We start from the raw sequence: 23899 nt of genomic DNA, 5'->3' as shown, positions 1-23899 counted from the left end.
CCCCTTCTACCCACAAATAAGAGGACCAAGTCACCTCTGTCACACACCTGAATGTTTTTCAGTTTTCCATTTGGGAGGATTTTCCTTAATAAGGAGCACTTTCATATTTGGGAATCCATGTCTTTAAGTCTTTCAGACTTTTGAGACTCGTTGAGTTAGGGAGGATTATCAGGAACTGGGATAAGGACCAGAACTGAGAGAGGAATGATAACCTGTACGAGGGCAGGGGGCAGAGGCTCCTCCATCCTTCTATGCCCTCTGCCCTCATTGAGTTGGGTGCAATCCCTGGGGATTCAAAGAGAAGAACTCTGCTGAGCGCTGGCGTATTCTTTTCCAACCGTGGAGTGGTTGATGGCTTGTCCTATCCGCAGGTGTGTGGATGTCCTGGAGCTCTGTGAGCAGGAGGACCTGATGCAGTTCCATTACCACACGCTGCGACTCTACAGTGCAGTGTGCGCCCTGGGAAACAGCCGCGTGGCCTACGCCCTATGCGGCCACGTGGATCTCTCCCAGCTGTTCTACGCCATTGACAACAAGTACCTCCCTGGCCTCCTTCGGTCTGGTTTCTATGACCTGCTCATCAGCATCCATCTGGCCAACGCTAAGGAGAGGAAGCTAATGATGAAGAATGAGTACATCATCCCCATCACCAGCACCACCAGAAAAATCCGCCTGTATCCAGATGAGTCCAAGAGGCACGGGCTGCCTGGGGTGGGCCTGAGAACATGCCTCAAGCCAGGGTTCAGGTTCTCCACCCCTTGCTTTGTCGTGACCAGTGAGGAGCACCAGAAGCAGAGCCCTGAGATCCCGTTGGAGATTCTCAAGACGAAGGCACTGAGCATGCTGACAGAGGCAGTGCAGCACAGTGGGGCTCACATCCGGGACCCTGTCGGTGGGTCTGTAGAGTTCCAGTTTGTGCCTGTGCTGAAACTCATCGGGACCCTGCTGGTCATGGGGGTGTTTGATGACGATGACGTCAGGCAGATCCTCCTCCTGATCGATCCCTCTGTGTTTGGGGAGCACAGTGGGGAGACGGAGAACAGAGCAGAGAAGGAGGAAGTGACCCAGGTGGAGGAGAAGGCAGTGGAGGCCGGAGAAAAGGCCGGCAAGGAGGCTCCAGTCAAAGGCTTGTTGCAGACCCGACTGCCAGAGTCCGTCAAGCTGCAGGTAACTCAGGGCAGCAAAGATCCTGCCTTTGCAAAGTGCGGGGGGAGGGTGACAGTGCAGCCTGGAGCTAAGGCTGGGACTGAGGGTGCTGGCCTAAACCTGGAGTATAGTGGAAATACACTGATAGAGAGCATTCACTGCTCATGATTTTCTCTGGCATGAAATGTACTCCCGAAGTCAAGAGAAAAGTGCTAACCCTTATCAATAAGGCACGTGCCTTAGAATTGTTTTTACGGAACTAGTGATGGATTGGCCCTCATCTTACCTCTTACCCTTTGGTACTAAATGGCTGCTCTGTGAGCCCCTGTCAGGAAAGGAGGAGGAAGAGCCTTTGGCTGTGGAAAAGACCACACTGGTTCATACGGCGGCCATGCTCATCCCTTGGGCTCATTTGTTGCCATGTACTGATCACCAAGCCTGTGTAGATGTGCTGTCCTGGCATGCAAACAAACTGCCATCTGAGCCGAGGAGAAGAGGCATGCTCGCTTCGAGCTGCCCCCTTGGCATCACCTAGGAAGCCGCAACGTTTCCTAAGACATAGTCTTACCAGAGGAAAGCTGGCAGCAGCGATACGCTGAAGATGATAACTCTTGTCTTCTGGGCACTGAGAAAAGAGAAATGAAAGTGGACAGAGCAGTACAGTCTGTTCCACAAAGTCAGCCTGGCTCGGGCATCCCTGGACCACGTAGCAGCTCTACAGGCTTGCCAAGTCAGTAGCCTCCCAAAGCCTTGGCTTCACAATATGTAAAATGTGGATGATAATTGAATAAAACATAATATTCACTTTTATCTTTAAAATACGGTATGAAATATATTTTATCATAAACCGTGTTAGAATAATCTCCAAATGAAGCTCTCTTACCTAATGTGGTGGGATTGGTAGGTGTCAGTTCATCAAAATGTTGTATGTAGAGGAGATACGTAACAAATTTTACACAGATACCTTAAACATTTTTATTAAAACATAAATGTGCTCTTCGGATGTGGAGCTGAGACTTTTTCTTCCATGTGAGTCCCTGCCTGGCATGTAGAGTCCTTTCTTTTGCATAAATGACACCTGTCACATACAGTGTGATGTGCCTGATGGCCAGTTTTGGGGGTATCTTGAAGATAGATTGTGGATTTAGAGGTTATTGGAAAGCAACCTGAGTGCAGAACACTTGTAGATTTTAATGATTTTCCCCCAATTTTTTGTAGTTGTCTAACTCACACCCAACTTTGAGTATTTTTTTTTAAAAAACAACTTGCCTTTTGCGGATGTTCCCTAGTCTTTCAATTTAGTTTTCCTATTTCATTGGCACATACAGCTTCTAATCAGATGTGTTAACTGTAATCACGAGTGTGAGGGGCACGTGCTCTGGGTCCTAGGTCACCTGCAGATATGCCAGAGACTAGCCTGCTAGGTAAGAGCACACCAGGGACATTATTGTCTCTGCCCAGACGGACTGGAGAGTGTCTGTTAGTCATGCAAGGGGTTATGTGGAGATGGGGTCATAGAACTTATGCCTGAATAAAAGTATCGGGAACACACTGAGGTTTGAAGGAGCAGGTCTGGCAAGTGCCTAACACAGAGTCAGGTGATTAGAGCTCAGTAAGTTCTGGCTGCTGTTTTTCTTATTAGTGAAAGTGCAAGTAGCGATAAGATCAGGACTAGTAACAGTCCGAAAGAACTGGTGGCAGACAAAGCAGTGCCAACAAACAAACAAGAAAGAGAGGGGAACAGAAGTCTCTGGTTCCCATCATCTGGAGCCAGAAGATGTCAGGAAGGAGCCAGAGCTCTCCCGTGCAGTTGAGTGCTGGTTTCCATGGGGAGCTTAGAGCCAGGGAAGAATTCTCTTAGGAATGCCGTTCTCACTCTCCACGGGCAGGTTCATTCTGTCTTTGGTGAGCTTGTTTTCCTGTTGTTCTCCTGTCCTTAGGATAAAGGGCTGGTGGCTGGGTTCAAACTGACTTGGATCCAAGTAACGGCTCTGTGGTCACTGTGTGACATTAGGCAAGTCACTTAGAGCGCCTAAGTCTTCGTGTTAGCCTCTGTAAAATGGGGATGCTAGCTGCTTCACCAATGTCTATGAAGTGTTGTTAAATGAGCATAAATACACGCTTTGGTTGCAGATGTGTGAGCTCCTCAGCTATCTCTGTGACTGTGAGCTGCAGCATCGAGTGGAGGCCATTGTGGCATTTGGCGACATTTATGTCTCTAAGCTCCAGGCAAATCAGAAGTTCCGCTACAACGAGCTCATGCAGGCCTTGAACATGTCTGCAGCCCTGACTGCCCGGAAAACCAGGGAGTTCCGCTCACCCCCCCAGGAGCAGGTGAGAAACTCTTCCTGAGCCTCCATGCCAGTGGGGTGAACTTGAACCTTACAGAGCAGGGCACATGAAACCTTTATGTGCCTGGGGCGCCCGTGAGAGGTGTGGGCCAGTCAGTGACCCAGCACAGTGCCAGGGGACAGGCCTGGTCTGATGCTAATGGTAGTGAGGAGTATCTGCCAATCATCTTAGATGGGAAAATAACCCATCCAGAAGTGCACACGGGGCGGGGCTTCCTCTCCTCCCTTGCTTGCTCCTACCGGTGCGCTGTCACTGAGTCAAAGACCAGATCCCTGTCATGACCCAGCTTCTACACCAGCAAGGATCCACCATTAGAAGAATGTCTGTCCATGGGGCGCCTGGGTGGCGCAGTCGGTTAAGCGTCCAACTTCAGCCAGGTCATGATCTCACGGTCTGTGAGTTCGAGCCCCGTGTCGGGCTCTGGGCTGATGGCTCAGAGCCTGGAGCCTGTTTCCGATTCTGTGTCTCCCTCTCTCTCTGCCCCTCCCCCGTTCATGCTCTGTCTCTCTCTGTCCCAAAAATAAATAAACGTTGAAAAAAAAAAAGAAGAATGTCTGTCCAGTCCTTGCAGAAGTCACTCCTTTGTATTAGAGATCAAGAGAGCCTGGTCGACGTTTCCTGACTTACAAGAGCAGGTGCACAGGCTTCCTCGGCTAAGTGCCCGAAGCCCCTTACCCTGTGACCAAGACCCTCACAAAGCCTCCCAGCCCCCAGAAGCGAGGAAAACAGGACTGGGCAAGTGAGGTCCCTTCTGTGAGGGATTGTCTTCATTTTTGTACAGTACCCCCGCCTTGCAGTCAGCCTTGCCCATATGGGGAGACTGCTTTGAAAAGACTCAAAATCCCGGTGAGTAACTGGCAGATAGGGGCGGGACACCTTGCAGAACATAGTTGGCATTTGTCCCCCTGTTCCCATGTACATCCTGCAGGCAGCTTGGCCACAGCTCCCTAAGTGTTCAAAACAGACGATCTTTCAGTGAAGAAATTTGCTTTCTGTCTCTGAAACCAGATCTTTGCATCTTCTGTATATTTAATAAGCAGTCTATCCATAAACTGTTGTCAGGTATAATTACCACCATTTGATATTAATGGTACAACTTGGTCCAATTACTTTCCTAACCTATTTGGTAGAACATAGATATTTATATTGACTTAAAAGTGAACCACATATCTTGGCTTTTAAAAGATTCACTTGAATGATGCTGGCCTTGTAAAGACTAGGCAAAGTTTATCATCGCTTTGCTGGAGGCACACTGAGAAGGCCCTTTGAATTGATGGGAGGAGGTAATTCATACCGTACTGAGGGAAGCGCGGTGAGCCTGGATTACTCTTAAAGGCTTTCCAAATGTTGTCAGGCTGCTTTTGGACTGGCAACCTGTGCAAACATTTCCCAATTCATTGGGCAGATGCTGACTCCTATTTGTGAATAATGGGCAGGAAGAACAATGTGATGCATGGCTCCTTTTCTGGCTCCCCCTTCTCTCGCTGTGTGGCCTTAGGCAATTGCCTTTCTGTGTCTCCCTTTCTTCAGCTGCAAAATGAGGATGTTTGTATGTCCCTCCCTCCCTTCTATGGAGGACCCAGGAGATCATTTTTTAGATTGCTTAGTGGGATACTGTCATATGGTAAACATTCTGTAAGTGGAATCATTAGTTTCAGTGTTGGAAGGTTCTTTTGCCTTCTGCCAGTGACCCACTGAGTAGAGTTTATGTTTTCTGACACATCTGCTTAACCCACTAGACCTGCACTGTCTATCTAACACTGTCCTCATGGACACAGCTACTGATCCTATCCTGGCTTCTGGAAGGGCCATGCTGGCTCCCACCTCACCTGCTACCTCCTTACCTTCTCTTCTGCTGTCCCCAGGGCCTGCTATCACTTCCTCCTTTAGCCCTCTCAGTACTCCCCTGGGCAATCATTTCAGACCGGTTTCAGATGGAACTTGAGAAATTCTTCCCTAATGTGTTAGACTAAATGATTCTTGAGCGGATATCAGAATCACCAGAAAGGCTTAATAAAACAGACTGGTGATCCGGGGCTTCTAATTCAGTAGCTGTAGTGTGAGGCCCAGTAATTTTTACTTTGAGCAAGTTTCCAGGTAATACTGATGATGTTGGTCTAGGAATGAAATGAAAGAAAAGACACTAATTCCTATCAAATTCAGCTGCCCCACCTACCACCTCTCACAGAATGTTCATTTCTAGAAGGAACCAACCAATAGAGCTCTCTAATTCCAAATTGAGTATGGACAAAGGAGGATTCAGTCAATTTCAGGGGATAGAAATACAAAATCATGTGGAAAATTGGGTGTATAAGAATTAGAATTTTAAAACAATGATACAATTATCTCATCCTTCTGTAACCTTTGAGGAGAAAGTAAAGGTTTTCAGCCTTGTATCTATATAGGATCAGAGAGATGAAAAAAACATATACTTGGGGGATGTAACCAAGTACAAAAGTAGGTAAAACTAAGATTAGTCCAGTGGTCATTGACATATTAGCCAGGCACAGTCAGTAAGCCTTTGACTTTAAAAAGGGCATCATTGGGGTACCTGGGTAGCTCAGTTGGTTAGGCTACCAACTCTTGATTTTTCCTCAGGTCATGGTCTCGTGGTTCCTGAGTTTGAGCCCCACATTGGGCTTTGCACTGACAGTATGGAACCTACTTGGGCTTGGGAGTCTCTGTGTGTCTCTCTCTGTCTCTCTCTCCCTCCCTCTCTCCCTCCCTCTCTCTCTCCCCTCCTCCCTCTCCCCTTCTGCCCCTCCTTGCCTCTCTCTCAAAATGAGTAAACTTAAAAGATAAACAGGCAAGTAGTAGGTAGGTAGAAAAGGCATCATTAAAGGGTATGCCCTGTGTAGCAGAAAGTTCAGCTCACTCCACTGTTTTCTTTTTTTTAATGTTTATTTATTTTTGAGAGAGAGAGTGCGAGCAGAGGAGGGGCAGAGAGAGAGGGAGATCCAAAATCTGAAGCAGGCTCCAGGGTCTGACCTGTATGCACAGAGCCCAATGTGGGGCTCGAACTCAGAACAGTGAGATCATGACCTGAGCCAAAGTCAGACACTAAACTGACTGAGCCACCTAGGTGCCCCACTCCTGTTTTGGTTTTCTGACCTGCTGGCTGGTGGGCCACTGCTTCCCAAGTATTCCACCTACGGCAAGATCTTTCAGCAAAGAATTCAATTTTCTGACTCTGAAACTAGATCGTCAGATCTTGTTTTCATTTCATAAACAACCTATCAATCTTTGTTGATGTAACTACCATAACTGAACATTGGGGAACAACCACAAAAATTACTTTCCTAACCTATTTTATGGATATTATTTTATTACAGGCAACACTTCCACCAACTTCCAAAAAAAACTGTTTGCAGTGGAAGCTTTAAATAAGCGTCTTCCTACCAACATTAAACACAATAAAAGAGATGGTGACGTTTTTTAATGTAGAAATTCTAAACAGAAGGAGAAAGTATCTTTGCCTGGTGTTCAGGTTACGCTGCCTGAGGCGAGCAAAGTGGAGAACATCACCCCTAGTTATTGTTTCAGTCCCTCCCAGTATTCACTGCCTTGGGGTCGTGGGTCTTTGGAAAGAATTGAGACATCCTAGAATCTGACCAGGAAATGAATGACCACATCCTTACCAACTTTTCATTAATCTCTGATAGCATTTCTTTGAATTGTTAATGCTGCCGAGCACATACTAATGCTGACTTTGCCAGCAACAACAGAAATGGCACATTTTCTCATACTGTGTCACAATGAGTATCATACCTTGAAATATCATTTACTTCATCACTACTTCAAGATCACAGTGGATATGAGACTGCCACTAGATCTTTTTGTCCAATAGGTTAATAAACAAGTACATGTTACTATATCACAGATTTCTTTTTTATGGTTTTTGATAACTAAATTTCAATAATGGTTTCTGTATGTAATTTTCTATATTTTATGTTACATATTCAAAATACTAATTTAAGCAATAATCAGGTGGGTTTTAACAGACTGTCAGAGTGGTCCATGGCATTAAAACAGTTAAGACTCCCTGAGACAAAACTAAAGGAAAAGATGAGTGTTTAACTACCTGTTAAAACCTGCATGTCAAAAAAAAAATTTTTTTTGTAGGTAAAGTTAAAAGCTCACTAAAACCTGGGAAATAAATTTAGAGAACATGTTACAAAGAGTTAATAGTCTAGGGATGTGCAAAATACTGATTAATTTTTTTAATGTTTATTCAGTTTTGAGGGACAGTGATAGAGTGTGAGCACGGGAGGGGCAGAGAGAGAGGGAGATACAGAATCTGAAGCAGGCTCCAGGATCTGAGCTGTCAGCACAGAGCCTGACGCTGGGCTCAAACTCACAAACCGTGAGATCATGATCTGAGCCAAAGTCAGCGGCTTACCGGACTAAGCCACCTAGGCGCCTCCTGATTAATTTTTAAAAAGAAAATTACCCAACAGAAAAAGGGAGAAAGAACATGAATGGGAAATTTATAAAATACTGAAATGAAAATGGTTCTTATGTGTGGAAAAACAAAATTCAACCTCACCAATTAAATGCAAATTAAAGCAACAGGGATGTGACATTTTTTACCCATTAAATTGGAAAATATTTGAAAATGTGTTAACTCTCATTACTGTAATGGAGATGGCAAAGTAATACACACTCTTGAATAAATTTGGTTAAAATGCAAATTGTTGTAAGCCTTCTGGAGGGTGATTTGGCAATTCCTATCAAAAGCCATTAAAATGTGCAAACCTTTTGATCCAGTCATGTTGCTTCTAGGAGTTTATCCTTAAAAAAAAAAAAAAAAAAAAAGATCAGAGATGTGAACAAAAATTAGTTATAAGGAAATTCCAACAAACTGTATTTATTTATTTATAAGAACAAAAAAATGGAAACAATTTAAATATTTCTTAACAGGTCATTAATTTTACACCAATTGCTATTCATCTTATGGTGAAATGCAGTGTACCTGTTAACAATCAATAAAAAAAGAAAATGCTGAAGATAAATTGTTAAGTGGGAAATCTGACCTCAAAAATGTTTATCTAGAGTATGCATGCTCTCAATCTATATACATAAAGCCTGGAAGTTATGAACTAAGTATCATTAAATATGGTTATCTTTGGGTAGTGGGATCACAGTAAGTTTTCTTTAGGTATTTCCAAATTTTGTGCAGTTAATAAATCACCATTATAATCAGAGAAAAGGTGAAAGCTACTTTTAAATATGGTCATCTTTACAAAAAAGTTTGAGGTAGATAAAATTTGCAAAGAATGTTAGGTGTCTAAGGCAGGATCTGAGTTCTTTGGCCAACACCGAGAACCACTTACCCATTCTTCTTTGTCCCTCAAAGATCAACATGCTTCTTAACTTTCAACTGGGAGAGAATTGCCCCTGCCCAGAAGAGATCCGAGAGGAGCTATATGACTTCCATGAGGACCTTCTCATTCACTGTGGTGAGCTTCTGAGATGAAAGCTTTATCAAAGACAAGTCTGTTCCCAATTCCTTCATTAGAAGCTAGTGGGGGTTGGGAAGACAGTTTTGTATTTAAAAGTGCGGTTGACCCTTTTTTAATATTATTTTTGCTTCCCTTCCCTTATGTTCATCTGTTTTGTATCTTAAATTCCACGTGAGTGAAGTCATATGATGTTTGTCTTCCTCTGACTAATTTTGCTTAGCATAATGCCCTCTAGTTCCATCCACGTTGTTGCAAATGGCAAGATTTCATTCTTTTTGATTGTTGAGTAATAGGGGTTTGAGCTACGTGAGTCCATTTGTTATGCGGGATTTTGTTTCCATAAATAGAGTACAGTACTCAAAGTGTATTTTCTCTTCCTTATGATTTTCTTAATATTTTCTTTCTCTGGTTTAATTTATTATAAGGATACAGTATATGATACATATCGCATTTAAAAATGCGTGTTAGTTGACTGTTTATGTTATCAGTAAGGCTTCCCATCAGGAGTATGCTATTCATAGTTAAGTTGTAGAGGGTCAGAGTTATATGTGGATTTTCTACTGTGTGGGTGAATGGTGCCCCTAACCCCTGCATTGTTCGAGGGTTAACTGTACAATTCTAACTGCTCAAGAAATGATTCTGCCTGGACTACTGGGGTCAGAGAAGATACAGAAACTAATTCTGGCATATATGCCATATCTATATATGGTGGAAACTCCTTCTACCAAGAAGAAATTTTGTTGAAATAGAAGAGAGTGAACAGGGTCTCTGAAGAAGGAAAATAACTGATAACTTGTGTAAACTTCACCCACTTTACTTAGATGGTTGGACTCTGCTCCCGGGTGAACCAAGATTCTGATCTCCTTTGCTCCTTATCTTTTGCAGTGATATAAATATGATAACGTATGCCTTTAACAATTCTAAACTACAGTCCCTACTTTAATACATAACTATTTTAAATAACAATTGTAAGCCTGCAGTCCCTCCTTTGATACGTAACTGCTGATTTTAAATTGTTCTCAGCATTTGTGCTTCTTGTACATAGATGGATTGACTAATATATGGAAAATAAGTGGTATTTTCATAGGAAATGACTCAATGTTAACTCTTTCTAGATGCTTTAGAACCCTTTTAGGGTACAGGTTAGAATAAGTTAAATTTAGGGGCACCTGGGTAGCTCAGTCAATTAAAGCATCCAGCTAACTCTTGGTTTTGACTCAGGTCATAAACTCATGGTTCATGGCATTAAGCCCTGCATCAGTCTCCATGCTGACAGCACAGAGCCAGCTTGTTCCCTCTCTCTCTCTCTCTCAAAATAAATAAACAAACTTCAAAAATAAAAAGAGTTGATTTTAGGGTTTGAAATTACTTGGTGTTTTTGTATGTAAGGAATTATCTTTTTAAAATACTTTCCAAAAAGATAGCCTGTAGGTAAATAATTATGGGAGGCTGCCTATAGCATCTTGAGAAAGTTCCAGAAGGGTAGGAAGCAGAGATTTATGTTCTTTCAATCTTACGGTGGTTATTTTTATGTACTGTTCAAGATTTTCACTCTGTTCTGTGACTTGCTAGGTGTTCCCCTGGAGGAGGAAGAAGAGGAGGAGGAAGACACATCCTGGGCTGGGAAACTCCGTGCCTTGGTGTATAAAATCAAAGGCCCTCCCAAGCCTGCGAAGGAACAGCCAACAGAGGAGGAAGAGAGATGCCCTAGTAAGTGACCATGCCTTTCAGTCCTCCTGACACAGTTCTCTTCTTTGACATAATGAAGAGAATTGGCTTTCTGACAAATGCTGTGTAAGAGGTGGACTGTCTAAGCTTCAAAGGAGGCATCTGGGCATTCTTTTATAATTGGTGGTGGTTACTGTGTATTTGGAGCTATGCTTTTCTAATTTAAAGACCTTACTTTCAGAGCCTTTTGAAACCTGAGGGATCTGTTACTTTGGCTCTGCTCTTGTCTGTCTGGTTAAAAATGCCTATAAACAGATTTCTGTTCTTCTTTCTTTTAGGTTTCCATGGTCTCCGTCCTTCAATCATTGTTGTTTCAAACATTTGCAATGTTTCCTTAGAATTGCAAATTGCCCCAGTGAGGAAAAATAATAATATGAGGGGAGTAAAGGAAATAGGATGTGGGCTTTGGGGGTCGTTTTTGGGGTTTTGGCAATGATTTTCATAATGTAGCATCCTAGAGGACTTTGACCTTCCATTTTTCAACAATCCCAAACCTTGTCCAAATTCATTTATCTAAGCCTTACAGTAGATGTGACTCCTACCACTGTGACTCATGTTGAAACAAGATTATAATTTGTCCTGTAGGGAAGTGTACTGTCCATAAACCATTAACGTTTTAAGAAGAAGACTGTGTATTATATAGAATCAATATGCTCTTCCGTCCAAAATTCTGCAAATATTTCATTTGTCTAAAGAAGAAGGAACTTCTGAGGTTTAACATAATTGCCTTTTATCTTGTTCCTATTCCTATCCATTTTAAGTTTATTTATTTATTTTGAAGGGGACAGAGAGCACAGGGGAGGGGCAGAGAGAGAATTCCAAGCAGGCTCTGTGCTGTCAGTGTAGAGCCCAATCCAGGGCTCAAACTCATGAACCATGAGATCATGACCTGAGCCAAAATCAAGAGTTGGATGCTTAACCGACTGAGCCACCCAGGCATCCCTATTCTTAACCATTTTAAAACATGCTTTCAAATCATAGACTAGAGCAATAGACTGTCAAGCTATGATTGGTTTGTCTGAGAACTCTACTTTGGGGTTCATACATCTTATTGCCCTTTCTATTGACCTTTCATCTTTGTCAGAATATCTCTGAAGGGAAAGAATCCTCACCATTTTTTCAGCACAAGTGTTAAAACCTCTGGAAAAGAGTATAGGATACTTGGAAGCAGTCATACTGCCAACCCTTAATCAGTGCTCTCCATCACCATATTTCTATGGGTGGAACTTTGATAAGGGCATGCCAGCAGGATGCTAAAAGCACAAAAGTGAGTTTAGATTCCCTTTGTGGTTACTGCCAAAGCAGAAGTAAAAATAGGCTGAGCTGACCCATATTACCTGCTGTGAGTCTATTTTGGAAGCGGATGCTTCTAATATAATGTGTCACCACTAGGGGTCCCACGAGGTGACCATTTCATGTGAGGTAAGTGGAGTCAGTCAGATGAAATCACTTGGCTGTGTGAAGTCTCCCTAACTCTAAGAATGGTGTCCAGGCTCCACAGATTGCTACCTCGGGACTCAGTCTGGAAGGCCATATTCTGCCTGTTCTGATAGAATGTGCAAACAAGGTCGCTCCAGTGTGAGAGTTCACGTCTTCTCCTCATGCTGCTTCCCTTCCAGAAGGAGAGTTGTGAGGGGCTCGCATATTGTGTCCTAAGTGTCCTATCCTGGATTTCGAGAAATAGATATGAAGGCGGTCAAGCGTGCCTAGTTGTCACCATGTGGGTCCTCTTCCAAATGTTCCAGAGACATAAAGCCTCTCACACAGGCCTGACATATGAGGAGAAAATCTTGGGAATGGTTTAACTGCCACACCACTGAAATTGGAGACAGTGTTTCTGAATACATAGCGTGATAAAAGGGTCAAAATACTTTCCGGTATTAGTAACTTTGTCCACGTTATTACGTCACTGTTCTTACCCTTACATTTGATAAAATCCTGAAATTACAGAGAATAACATGGGATAGGGAATTGACAATTCCTCAAGTACTTCACATGTTATTAGTTTATTACTGGTGGTTTTTTTTTTCACTCTTCTATTGTGTAGTTGATGAAAAAAGGACTCTGAAGAATGAAGGGATACTTGTTCATTCATTTAGTCTTGCCACCACTCCCTGGTTCCAGAAAACTTTCCAGGTGACTGAATGTCCCTGGCACAAGGTAACTGAGCTGAGTAAAGCCGTGGCTTGCTTCACGTTTTCTGGCTCTGGTTCTGTGCTCTTTCCATTGTCCCGTGAAGCCTCCGACATAGCTATGGCATACCCAATGGCTTTTTAAAGCCATCATCTTTTTATCTGGCTTACTGCACCTGTGAGGTAACTCATGCTTGTGACCCAACAGAAGTCAGAATTCTAACATGCCCAAGTTGACCAAGCCAAAGTTCTGCACTCGGAGGGTTCAGGGTAGGTGGTACACTTCCTCCTCAATGAGCAGTTGGTGTTGGCCAACTGACCTGCAGGAAAACCTCACTTTTTCTAGAAAAGAGGAATCAACAGGGTCCTGAGCTTCATGAGAATCCTGCTAGCTGGCTCAGAGTTCCAAGGATCTGCTTAAACTAACTCTAAGCCATATTGTTGATGAAAGCTGTTACAAGCTTTATTAAAAGATCATATGATAATGAAGAAGTAAAAAAGACCCAACAGTAGCAGCCTGCCATACTAAGTCACATTTCTCTGGCATATCCTAATCCAGCAAATTCCCGAGAAAATCTTTTGCCTGTTCTGAGCCAGGGCTTCTCACACATGACAGTTTAAGCAAGGTTTCTTGAATATAAATGTGTTGCCACTGAGTTACTCCTCCAGAAGAGACCAACCCGCTGTTTCCGCTAAATTCTGAAATTAACAAAATGAAGATCACCTGTCACTTTCCTGCTCCAAGTTGGTGCGTTCCTCTCTCTCTCATTCACTGAATGCCTTCCCGAAGCATGGAGGTTTTTCCAGTATCTTCTCTCTACAAAGAAAGCTGCTACTTGTGTCCACTCTTGCCCCATTACTGAACAGCCTAAGAACCCAAACCGAAATTCTCTCCTGCCTAAATGCTCCAGCTTACTGAGTGCTGAGGAAGGGAAAATCCTACTGTTCACTACAAAAATAAGTCCTGGAGCCCAGCACAAATACGCAAAGTGAGATAATTCAGTGATAGATGCATCTGTGGCACTCAGGCAATATTTGTAAGCCTGTTCAGATTCTGTCCCACAAGCCTCTCCCCATGATGTACATGCACAGACACCTCCTCTGTGAAGTCTTTCTTTCAACCTCATCCTCCGTCCTTCTGCCCCAGCCATTCCACAGAACTTCTCACGGGGCCTGTATGACCTTCTGCCTTACGTGGAATGTCTGTGTCCCTGTTTGCTTTCTTCACTGGGTCTTTGTGCCACATTTAATTCATTGTCACAAATCTTTCCTTTCCGACCTCCAGTATATGTTAGTCATAGGCTCGTAAAGATGATGAAAATGAGGACTTTCTGAACAAAGGAGGAAATGGGTGTGGGCAGGAAACTCAATGTAATCATGAGTGTGGCTATGGGAGAATAAAAGTGCAGATAAAATACAGGAGGTGGTCAGAGGAGGAATTGGGAAAATGTCCATAGAGAACATAGATCTGTAGATAAGATAAGGGACAGACATTTTTTAAAAGAATTTTTAAATGTTTGTTTTTGAGAGAGAGAGACAAGAGTGTGGACCAAGAAAGGGCAGAGAGAATGAGGGAGACACAGACTCCGAAGCAGGCTCCAGGCGCTAGCTGTCAGCACAGAGCCCGACACGGGGCTCGAACCCACGAACCGTGAGGTCATGACCTGAGCCGAAGTCTAGTGCTTAACTGACTGAGCCACCCAGGTGCCCCAAGAAGGGACAGACATTGTTGATGAAAAGATCAGCTTCAGTGAAGGTCCCCACAAGAAAAGTTCAGGTCATATTCCAGGAGCAGCAACCAGTTGAGGTTGGTTGAATTCTAAAAGGAAAAGAATGGGGTAGAGGGTAGTAGAGTGGTGTTAGGACAAAGTGGCTTGAAAATCCAATCATTCAACTACAGTTAGCCTTAGAGTGTGACCTATCACTTGTATCCAGTTGCAGGGAGGGAGGGGTTAACATTTACATGGTACCCGCTGTGTCCTGAGCCTTGGGAGAAGCAGTTCTCTGTTACCTCATGTAATTTTCACAATAGGCAGTAGCTGAAGTAGATGATTTTATTCCTATTTTCTAATTGAAGAAACTGAAGAGTGAAGTTTCTTAATCTTCTTAAAACTGAAGTTCCTTATAAGCAACTTTATAGGGTCACACAGTAGTGGCATAAAAGTTCAAACCATTGTCACCTGAGTCTAGTTGCCATCCATATTATTTATATAATAATATCCTGCGCCCCCCCCCCCCGACCCCCCACCATGCAGTGGCTATGAAAGGTCTTTGAGGACTAAATTATTCATTTACTCAACAGTAGTGAGGTAGTTAGGAGCATAGGGCTCTAGACTTAGGCCACCTGGTCTTAAATTCTTGCTCTGCCACACAATCTCGGTAAGACTGAGCATGTGATGGCCTCTCTGTGCCTCAGTTGTCTCATCTGTAAAACGGACATGGCACTAATACCTTACTTAGTTGACATGAAGATTAAATTAAAAATTCTAAGTATTTTTAAGTGTGACTGGCATAGAGTATGCACTTAATTTTAACTATATTTGGCATTAAAACGTTTGGGGATGCCTGGGTGACCGGTCAGTTAAGCGTCTGACTCTTGATTTCAGCTCGACTCATGATCTCACAGTTGGTGAGATCAAGCCCCATGTCGGGCTCTGTGCTTACAACACAGAGCCTGCTTGGGATTCTCTCTCTCTCCCTCTCTCTCTGCCCCTCCCCTGCTTCTGTGCTCACTAGCACACGCTCCCTCTCTCTCTCTCTCAAAAATAAATTTAAAAAATGGTAATCACTTACCATTTCTCAGGCACTGTATCACACACTAGTTAATTCTGCTTTAACAGGATAGGAATCTAAAGGATTGCAGTGCAGGGTCACTGGAGGCATGGAGCCCATGAGATGTCATTGCAGTGCTCTAGATGAGAAGCTCCAAGGACTTGAATTAAGGATGGTGTGGTGGGTAGGATAATGGCCCCAACAATGTCCCCGTCCTAATTCCTGGAACCTATGTATTAAATGGTAAAGGAAAATTTAGGGTGCAGACACAGTTAAGGCTGTTAATTAGCTGACCTTAAAATAAAGAAATCTCCTGGATTACTGGAGTAGACCTAAAATAATCACAAGGCATTGTGGTAGACACTTCACGTTAGCTCACCTGATTTACCCCTTGCAGCAAACAATTAGGCTCGGTGACAGCCAGGTTCCCATTTTGCATGTCAGGCAGTGGAGAGAGAAGCAAAATAATTTGGACAAGGTTTCTACACCAAGTTAGAACTGGCCCAGACTGGGATCATGTTCCATGCCCAGGGCCCACACTCTTTCAGAGCACCGTGTAGGGGTGCCTGGGATGGGGCCGTGGGGGTGGCAGGACAGGGGTGGGGAGCACAGACCTTGAGGACCTATGGTCTATAGCTCACCTCATCCTTGGTCTATTCTCCAGACTGAATACACACAGGAACTGAAATAAAAGTGATTCAATTTCTTTTCTAGAAGAGTCAAGACAGAGACCTCAGGGCCCCGAGCCCTTCGCTGTCCGGTTTCCGCCCCATCTTCCTGTCAGGGATTTCCTTCCCAAACACGTGAGCAGCTGCAGCTGTTCTCTGTGCTCTTCTCCCCAGCGTCGTCATTGGTCATTTAATCTCTGGAATGCTTTTGAGAAAGTGATTATGAGGCTGGTTGACTGATTCCAAAAACAACAGGCTAATTATCTCCATATGATGGATGAGACCCCAGGGGGCAGCAGAGATGGAGTGGCAGCAGCCAGCCGCGCCGCTCAAGCCCAGTGCGCTGGCGGCTGGCGGGGCGGCCTCGGGTGCCGATGGCGTGTCCGGTTGGCTGGGGAAACGGTCCTGGGGGTGCAGCACTTTGCTTCCACGCTTGTCTCCACCCTCCCCGATGGGAGGCTCTGGCCAAGGCAGAAAACCGCTAAGGAGGGAAATTTAGAAACGGGTTTAGCAGAAATATACATCAGCCATGTGGCCATCCACACACAGCCTTCCCTGAGAGCCACGTTCAAGGGCAGCCGGGCCAGCCTGACTGGGGGGATTGTGGGGTTCACACCAGTTGTGCATAGAGGCACGAGGCGCCATCTCCAGTGCTGCTCGTCCCGTGCAGCACGCCCAGCCATGGCTGCCTCGGCGGACCCCGTAGTTACAGGAGTCCTGTAACTAGTAGTTACAGGTTTGTTTCTTAAATTGAACTGCTTCTTTGCCTAAAGAAGGGATAGAGTGAGGATCAGGCTAACATGGCCCTCACTGTGGGGGAAACTCGGTCCCTGCCACATCTGTCTTCTCTTACACAGTGGTTGTAAGGAATAAATGACGGGGCGCCTGGGTGGCTCAGTTCGTTGAGTGTCTGGCTCTTGATTTCAGCTCGGGTCATGATTCCGGGGTGGTGGGATGGAGCCTGGTGTCAGGCTTGAGGTTCTCTCTCTCCCTCTGTCCCTCTCGCTCTCTGTCCTTCCCCTGCTCATGCATGCCAAATCAATCAATCAATCAAATGTCTACCTTAACCAAAAAGGAATAAATGATAACTCAGGTACAGCATTTAGCACAGGGTCTGATGCACAGGAAGCTCTTAGTGAACATTGGCTATAATTTCTGTGATAAGAACTAGAATGTTTTAGCAGGCAGCTTGAACTTGTACCCTATTCCCCTGCCAATAGAGGAGACAGGTGTACACATCCAAAAATTAAATACAGAGCTCGGATGAAGGGAGGCTGGGTGCCCTCACGGGTTGTCCAGGGCCGGCCTTGGACCATCGCACGCCGTTCGCTGGGTCTCTGGCAGCGGTGTCCTGATGAGTAAATGGAGACAGGAGCAGCTCCAAGAACAGTGCTCCAGACTGTCTTTACAGGCTTCTCCCTTTCAGGTTTCCAGAAAGCCTCGTCATCTTGTCCTCCACGATCCCGGTAATATTTTCGTTCCAGTGAAACTAAGCAAAAGTGGCACTGACTGTACCTCCTGGGCCAGGGGGGCCCCGGGAAGGCACAGAGAAATTAGCGTGATGAATTTTCCAAGTCTCCTCAGAGTCCATGGGTTTAACTTTCTCCCTGACCTTTGCTGCTAATAAATAGTAGGTGTTTGGCCACTTTGTGAAGCAGACCAGACTTTCAGCCCAGAGGGAAGCTCTGGGGCACAGAGCACAGAGGGCATGAGACCTTCATATTCAGTCTTACCCACTAAATCAAGAGGGTGTTACTGTGCTCTCGGACCCCTGACGGGGGAAAGGTCCTTTCTCTGTCAGCATTCAAGACAGCCGTCAAAAGAGCCATCAAGCTGCCACCGCTCAGCTGCCACCGCTCATCTCCCCCATGTGAGTGATTCATGGTATACGGTGATGCCTCAGCCCCTGGCCATTTGCTGTGGTCAGTGACCGCTGGATTTTAACATTTTGTTTTATTTCTTTGATCTCCAGTTTTGCTATTAATAAAAGCAAGCTGGGTGACATCCTGATATGACAGGTGGGCACTAGAAGGTGGGGGTAAAATTCTTGGTGCTCATTGCTTTAACCCAGTGAACCCGGTAAAATTTGCCATTTTAATAAATTAGTACAACCCTTTCCAATAGCTCAACAGGTCAGGTAAACATAGAGTTCTAGAGTATTAAGCCACCTGTGACTTGGTAGAAATACATAGGGACGCAGAGAGGTAAAGTGACTTGACCAAGGTAACACAGCCAGAGCCGGAACAAAGAAGCCAGCACTCTTGTCACCACATCAGCTGTCCATTCATTTCCTTCAGCATGAACTTTTTTTCGCTAACTTGATTTTATTGGTGAAGAGATCAAAGCTCTGGGAATGTGAATAATCTTCCTAGCTCAGCATCAGCTACAAAAAGACCCAAAGCTTTATGATTTTATTTATTTCTGAATCCACATCATTGTTTAAAAGAGCATCTAGGCAGTATAATATAAATTTAAAGCAGTAATAAGGATAGGTATTTTTCCGGATTTTGTGAAGCTATAGAAAGGAAGCAGCTCTCAGCCAGAAAAGTAGATGAGTTTAGATTCCAGCAGCGGAGGTTTGGATCCCAGCTCTGTCATTTACGAAGTGTGATGTTGGGCCAGTTTCTAAACCTCCATATGTTTCCATTTCCTTGTCTGCAAAATGAGAATAGTGATGTCCCTACCTCATGGGGGCAGGGAGATAAGGATTCTGTGAAATACTGCTCAGTGTAATGTTCCGGTACTTAGAGGTTGGTATGCCTCCCAGCTTCTGAAGCAGATATACAAAGTGTGAGTCCTAAGAACTTGGTCTCCACATTTATTATTTCAGATGTTTGCAGCAAAACAGAACAGAAAATCCAACTCCGGTAGAGTAGCCGGTAAAAGACTTCCTGGACTGGTGTACCTGGAAGGTAGATAAGGAGCCAGCCAGCGGGTTGAGTGAAACCCGAGGCTTTGCTCCTTCTTCCCACAGCTGCTCCTGTTCTAGCTCTGCCCTCAGGCTGGCAGCAGGGTGGGGGCTGCAACTCTCGGCCTCATATCCATGTGCCACAGTGTCCAAGGGAAAAGCAAGACCATTTCTCCTGCCCAGGTATTGGAAGCAAGGATTCTGAGATTACCTTTGATCGGAGAACTTGGTCGCGGGCCAGCTTACGAACCATTGAGCATGACCTAGAAAATAAAATGTGCTGGATGATGGATGTCAGCAGAGCCTACCTGTGGAGTGGGATTGGGTCAGTGTTCATGGGCCTTAAGAGGGAGAGGCAGATAGCTATGCAAAATCAAGTTCTGTTAAGAAGAAAGAAGGAGATGGGGCGCCCGGGTGGCTCAGTCGGTTAAGCATCCGACTTCGGCTCAAGTCATGATCTCACGATTCATGGGTTCCAGCCCCACATCGGGCTCTGTGCTGACAGCTGGGAGCCTAGAGCCTGCTTCAGATTCTGTGTCTCCCTCTCTCTCTCTGCCTGCCCCCCGCTCTCTCTCTCTCTCTCTCTCTCTCTCTCTGCCCCTCTCTCACGTGCTGTCTCTCTTTAAAAATAAACGTTAAAAAAAATGTTTTTTAAAGGAAGGAGCAAATGGATTCTTGATATGTGGTTAGGAATATTCATGATGCCATGATGGCTGTCATCTTCCATTACTCAGTGGTTAGTGCTGGAATGCAGGCGGTTCTAGCTCTTGACGTCCAGAGGGAGAGTAGAGGCCACAAAGCTGTGTTACAGGAACTAAGGAACGTGCCCTCTGCACTCTGTACATTATCTGATGGGCCATAGCGGTTGTGCAATTGGTGCTTTCTGCATTTAATGTTGTTCTGGTTTGACGCAAGCTCTGGGCAAGACCCAGGCAGACCTCAAGGTGTTGGTAGCCCTGTCACTCCGGTTCCCTCAGCAAAAACAGAACTGGATCTCTCTCAGGACCCAGCTTCTGTGAGCTCTTCTGTAGCAGCTTGGTCACTGAGCCTCTCCAGTCTGATCTGGAGAGCTTCAAGTAATCTCAACCAGGACTTTGTACCAGTGGGAGTATATTAGTTCTCTAATATACGGCAATGAATTACCGTGAACTTAATGGCTTCACACAATGCGAATTTATTATCACCCAGTTCCGGAGGTCACGAGTCTAAAATGGGTTAGTAGTATCGCATTCCTTCTGGATGCTCTAGGAGAAGATCCATTTCTTGAATTTGCCACATCGCAAAGGCTACCTGCATTGACTAGTGGCTCTTTCCAGCAATGGTACCAGTGCGATCTCTTCTGTCATCACAGCTCCTTCTAGGACTTTGACCCTCCTGCCTCCTTCTTAGAAGAACCCTTGTGATTATCCTGAGCCCACCTGAGTAATAATTCAGGATAATCTCCCCATCTCAAGGCCCTTAATTTAATCACAAACGCAAAGTGCCTTTTGCCATCTAAGGTAATATATTCACAGGTTCTGAGAGTTAGGAGATGAACATTTTGGGGAGGTCATTCTTCAGCCCACCACAGGGGAAGAAAGCAGAGGTCAAAATACACGCATTCTTTATGCTTGGAAATGATCTACCACCTGTTAATGCCTCCAGAGCATTTACAGCATATCACAAGCTGACTTTTTAATCACCTAGAATTTAAAAATAAGTGCACATAATTTAGATGCACATAATTATTTTTCTTTTCCCATTGTAAGCACGAGTATTATAAATTGCTTTCTAAGTTGAAACTAAGTACAGTGCAATTGTGTTTGCTCCCTCTTGTCAACATAATTGGAAGATGCTTTCTTCCAAACTGACCCAGATGGAAGAACACACTCACAGAAATGTAACGCCAGCTTAGGTTTGGGATCCGTAAGCTTCAGGGATTTGCTTTGCCAGTGGCCAACATCTGCTCTTTGATAATAAGCATGTATTTCAGGACACGATGGCCACTTGGACTGTGATCTAAATTTAGAGATGAAAAGGAAAGATTCTTTCCAGACCTCAGTAGCCTTTTAAAAACTTAAACCTGTACCATGAGAATAGATGATCTTTTTCTCATTGGAATTGCAATTGCGAAGCTGGTAATTTGATCATTTAGAGAAGCGTTTCGCCAAATATAGTGGGTAACTCTGGGGAACCTTCTTGTAAGTGTCACAGAACGTAGGCTTGGGGTTTGAGGATCAATAGTAGGTTACAGAATGACAAGTGGAGACCAGTAAACAACCTAACAATAAATCATAGCTGAGCCTCCGCACTGATGTACTAAGGCTAGCTCTAATTTAAGGGCACTTGTAATCCTTTTTTCTTGTAAGTAATGTCTGGCTAGTCCAGAAATCAAGTAGCAGAGTAGCTATTTTTCTTTGAAAGTGTCTTTCAGGCATCAAGTTTCCCCTAAACAATACAGTACCTTAGAAATATTTCATTTTTGAGTTAGCCTAAACAATTATTTAAAATGCAGTTTCTAGATCGTGTATCTGATATAATTGCCTAACTGTGACTATCCCTAATTACACTAATTACAAAAGTGGGGCAAGTTAGAATGTTAATAATTTCTTAAATGAAGCCATTTATAATTATCAAGGGAACTATATGTACATGACTAGCTTCATTAAGACATTCTGTTTTGTAGGCTTCACATCTCATCACAAAACAAATGTTTGGTTACACTTTTTTTTTTTCTTTTTGAAAAGAACACTGTAGCTGTTTAAAAACCTCATGAGCTTGGGGCGTCTCAGTGGCTCAGTTGGTTTAGTGTCTGACTCTTCGTTTTGGCTCAGATTATGACCCTGGAGTCATGGGATCATGCCCTATGTTAGGAGCCTGCTTAAGGTTCTCTTTCTCCTCTGTCTCTTCCTCCCTCCCTCTGCCCCTGTCTACCACTTGTTCTCTCTCATGCGCTTGTGCTCTCTCGCACTCTGTCTCTCTCTCTCTCTCTCTCTCTGAAATAAGAACAAAAAACCTCCTAAGCTAAACCATCTAGTGCATTTGACAAGGCCTTTTTGAAACAGGTAAGTCATGAATGAAAAATCCTAGAGTTGTAGCAAAGACTGTGGAAGCAACTTTATTACATCTGGTGGGGGTTCTTTTTTTTATTTTTTAAAGTAGGTTTCACACCCAGCACAGAGTCCAACACAGGGCTTGAACTCACAACCCTGACATCAAGACCTGAGCTGAGATGAAGAGTCAGACATTTAGGGGCGCCTGGGTGGCTCAGTCAGGTAAGTGTCTGACTTTGGCTCAGGTCATGATCTCATGGTTTGTGAGTTTGAGCCCCACATCGGGTTCTGGGCTGACAGCTGAGAGCCTGAAGCCTGCTTCGGATTCTGTGTTTCCCTCTCTGTCCCTCTCCTGTTCATGCTCTGTCTCTCTCTCTCTCTCAAAAATAAATGAACATTTAAAAAAAAAAAAAAAAGACGCTTAACTGACTGAGCCACCCAGGCACCCCTGTGGTAGGGGTTCTGAGTGGAGTTACGAGGCACATGTACTTGGGGGTGTGTGCATGTGTCAGGGAATAAAATGAGGCCGTACATAATAGCAAACAGTAGAGTTAACTCCCCCACTTCACCCTTACCTTTCTCCTGGAGTCTTTCCTCCTCAGGAGTCATGTTTCTTATGCATACTGAAATGTCTTTTTAGTTATTAAAGGCCAGCATTTCCAAAGATGAGCTTAGAAAAGCAGCAGAAATGAAATCAGTATTTAGTTGCAACTGCTGTTAATATATTTGTGGTTATGAAAGAGGTTTAAATATATCTCAAGCATTGACTCCCTTTGCTGTTTGAAGGTCCTACCAAATTTGTTGGCATTCCATCACTGATAGAAAAACATGCAAGTATTTACTACAGGGACTACTTGTATGGATCAGCACTTGAAAGACCGCATTCCAAAATAGCCATAGCCAAGGGTGGTGTCTTTGCCATCAGATCGCTTCATGCATCCCTGGGAGGGGCCGCCCCTCTTTATGTTAGAACTCTTTCTTCCCTGCTTCTTTAGTCGCTGTGTAATGTGACCTCTTCAAGAAGTGGGAAGAGCTTTAGATGAAGGACCCATTGGGGAAAAAAGTAAGAGAGGAAGATCTGATCATGTCTTTAATTTCTTTTGAGTTTTGTATTACTAGAGAAATTGTGGCTTTCTATGAATTGTCTAGTTTCCTAAATGTCTTGGACAATGCAGTTTTACCCATTATCTTGCTCGTTACTCCTCATTAAATGCCTCACACATGTATTTAGTTTCCCCAACTAAGAGGCTTCGGGTAATCCCTGGGTCTCAAAATAGTTTCATACAGACTACTTACCTCAGTGTTGGGCACTTAACAGAAAACACTACTCAATTAGTTAGCTCGTTAGGAGTTGATACAATTGGAGTTAACTCCACTGCTGAGATGAGGACAGCAAGAACTTGGAAATGAGCCATGTCCTGAGGCCCAGGTACACAGTGACTCCAGAGCAAAGCTTTTTTTTTTTTTTTTTTTCATTTTTTTTTTTTATTTTTTTTTTTTTTTTGAGAGAGAGAGTGAGTGAGTGAGCAGAGGAAGGGTAGAGAGAGGTGGGGGAGAAAGGATCTGAAGCAGACTCCATGCTAACAGCAGTTTTAAATTCTAACTCAGTAACATTGGTAGATATATTCCACATAAACTAAAGGGATTTGATAATTTTTAAAGAGTGTAAAAGGGGTCTTGAGACCAGAAAGTTAGAAAA

The 23899-nt window shown here is 44.0% G+C and overlaps 1 protein-coding gene across 1 annotated transcript in view; it reads left to right on the top strand.

The window, feature by feature from the left end:
- The window catches only part of RYR3 (ryanodine receptor 3), a 530733-nt gene that overhangs the window by 349705 nt on the left and 157129 nt on the right, over window positions 1–23899 (top strand). Inside the window, 4 exon segments of the mRNA XM_086710284.1 lie at window positions 372–1167; window positions 3280–3480; window positions 8855–8957; window positions 10533–10670. Of these exon segments, the coding sequence (XP_086566410.1) occupies window positions 372–1167; window positions 3280–3480; window positions 8855–8957; window positions 10533–10670 (1238 nt within the window).

The sequence above is a fragment of the Puma concolor genome, chromosome B3 (assembly GCF_028749965.1).
Source record: "Puma concolor isolate L17-30 chromosome B3, mPumCon1.1.hap2, whole genome shotgun sequence".
NCBI lineage: Eukaryota > Metazoa > Chordata > Mammalia > Carnivora > Felidae > Puma > Puma concolor.
Note: the sequence above shows the minus strand (reverse complement) of the source record. Positions and strands in the feature narration are given on the sequence as shown.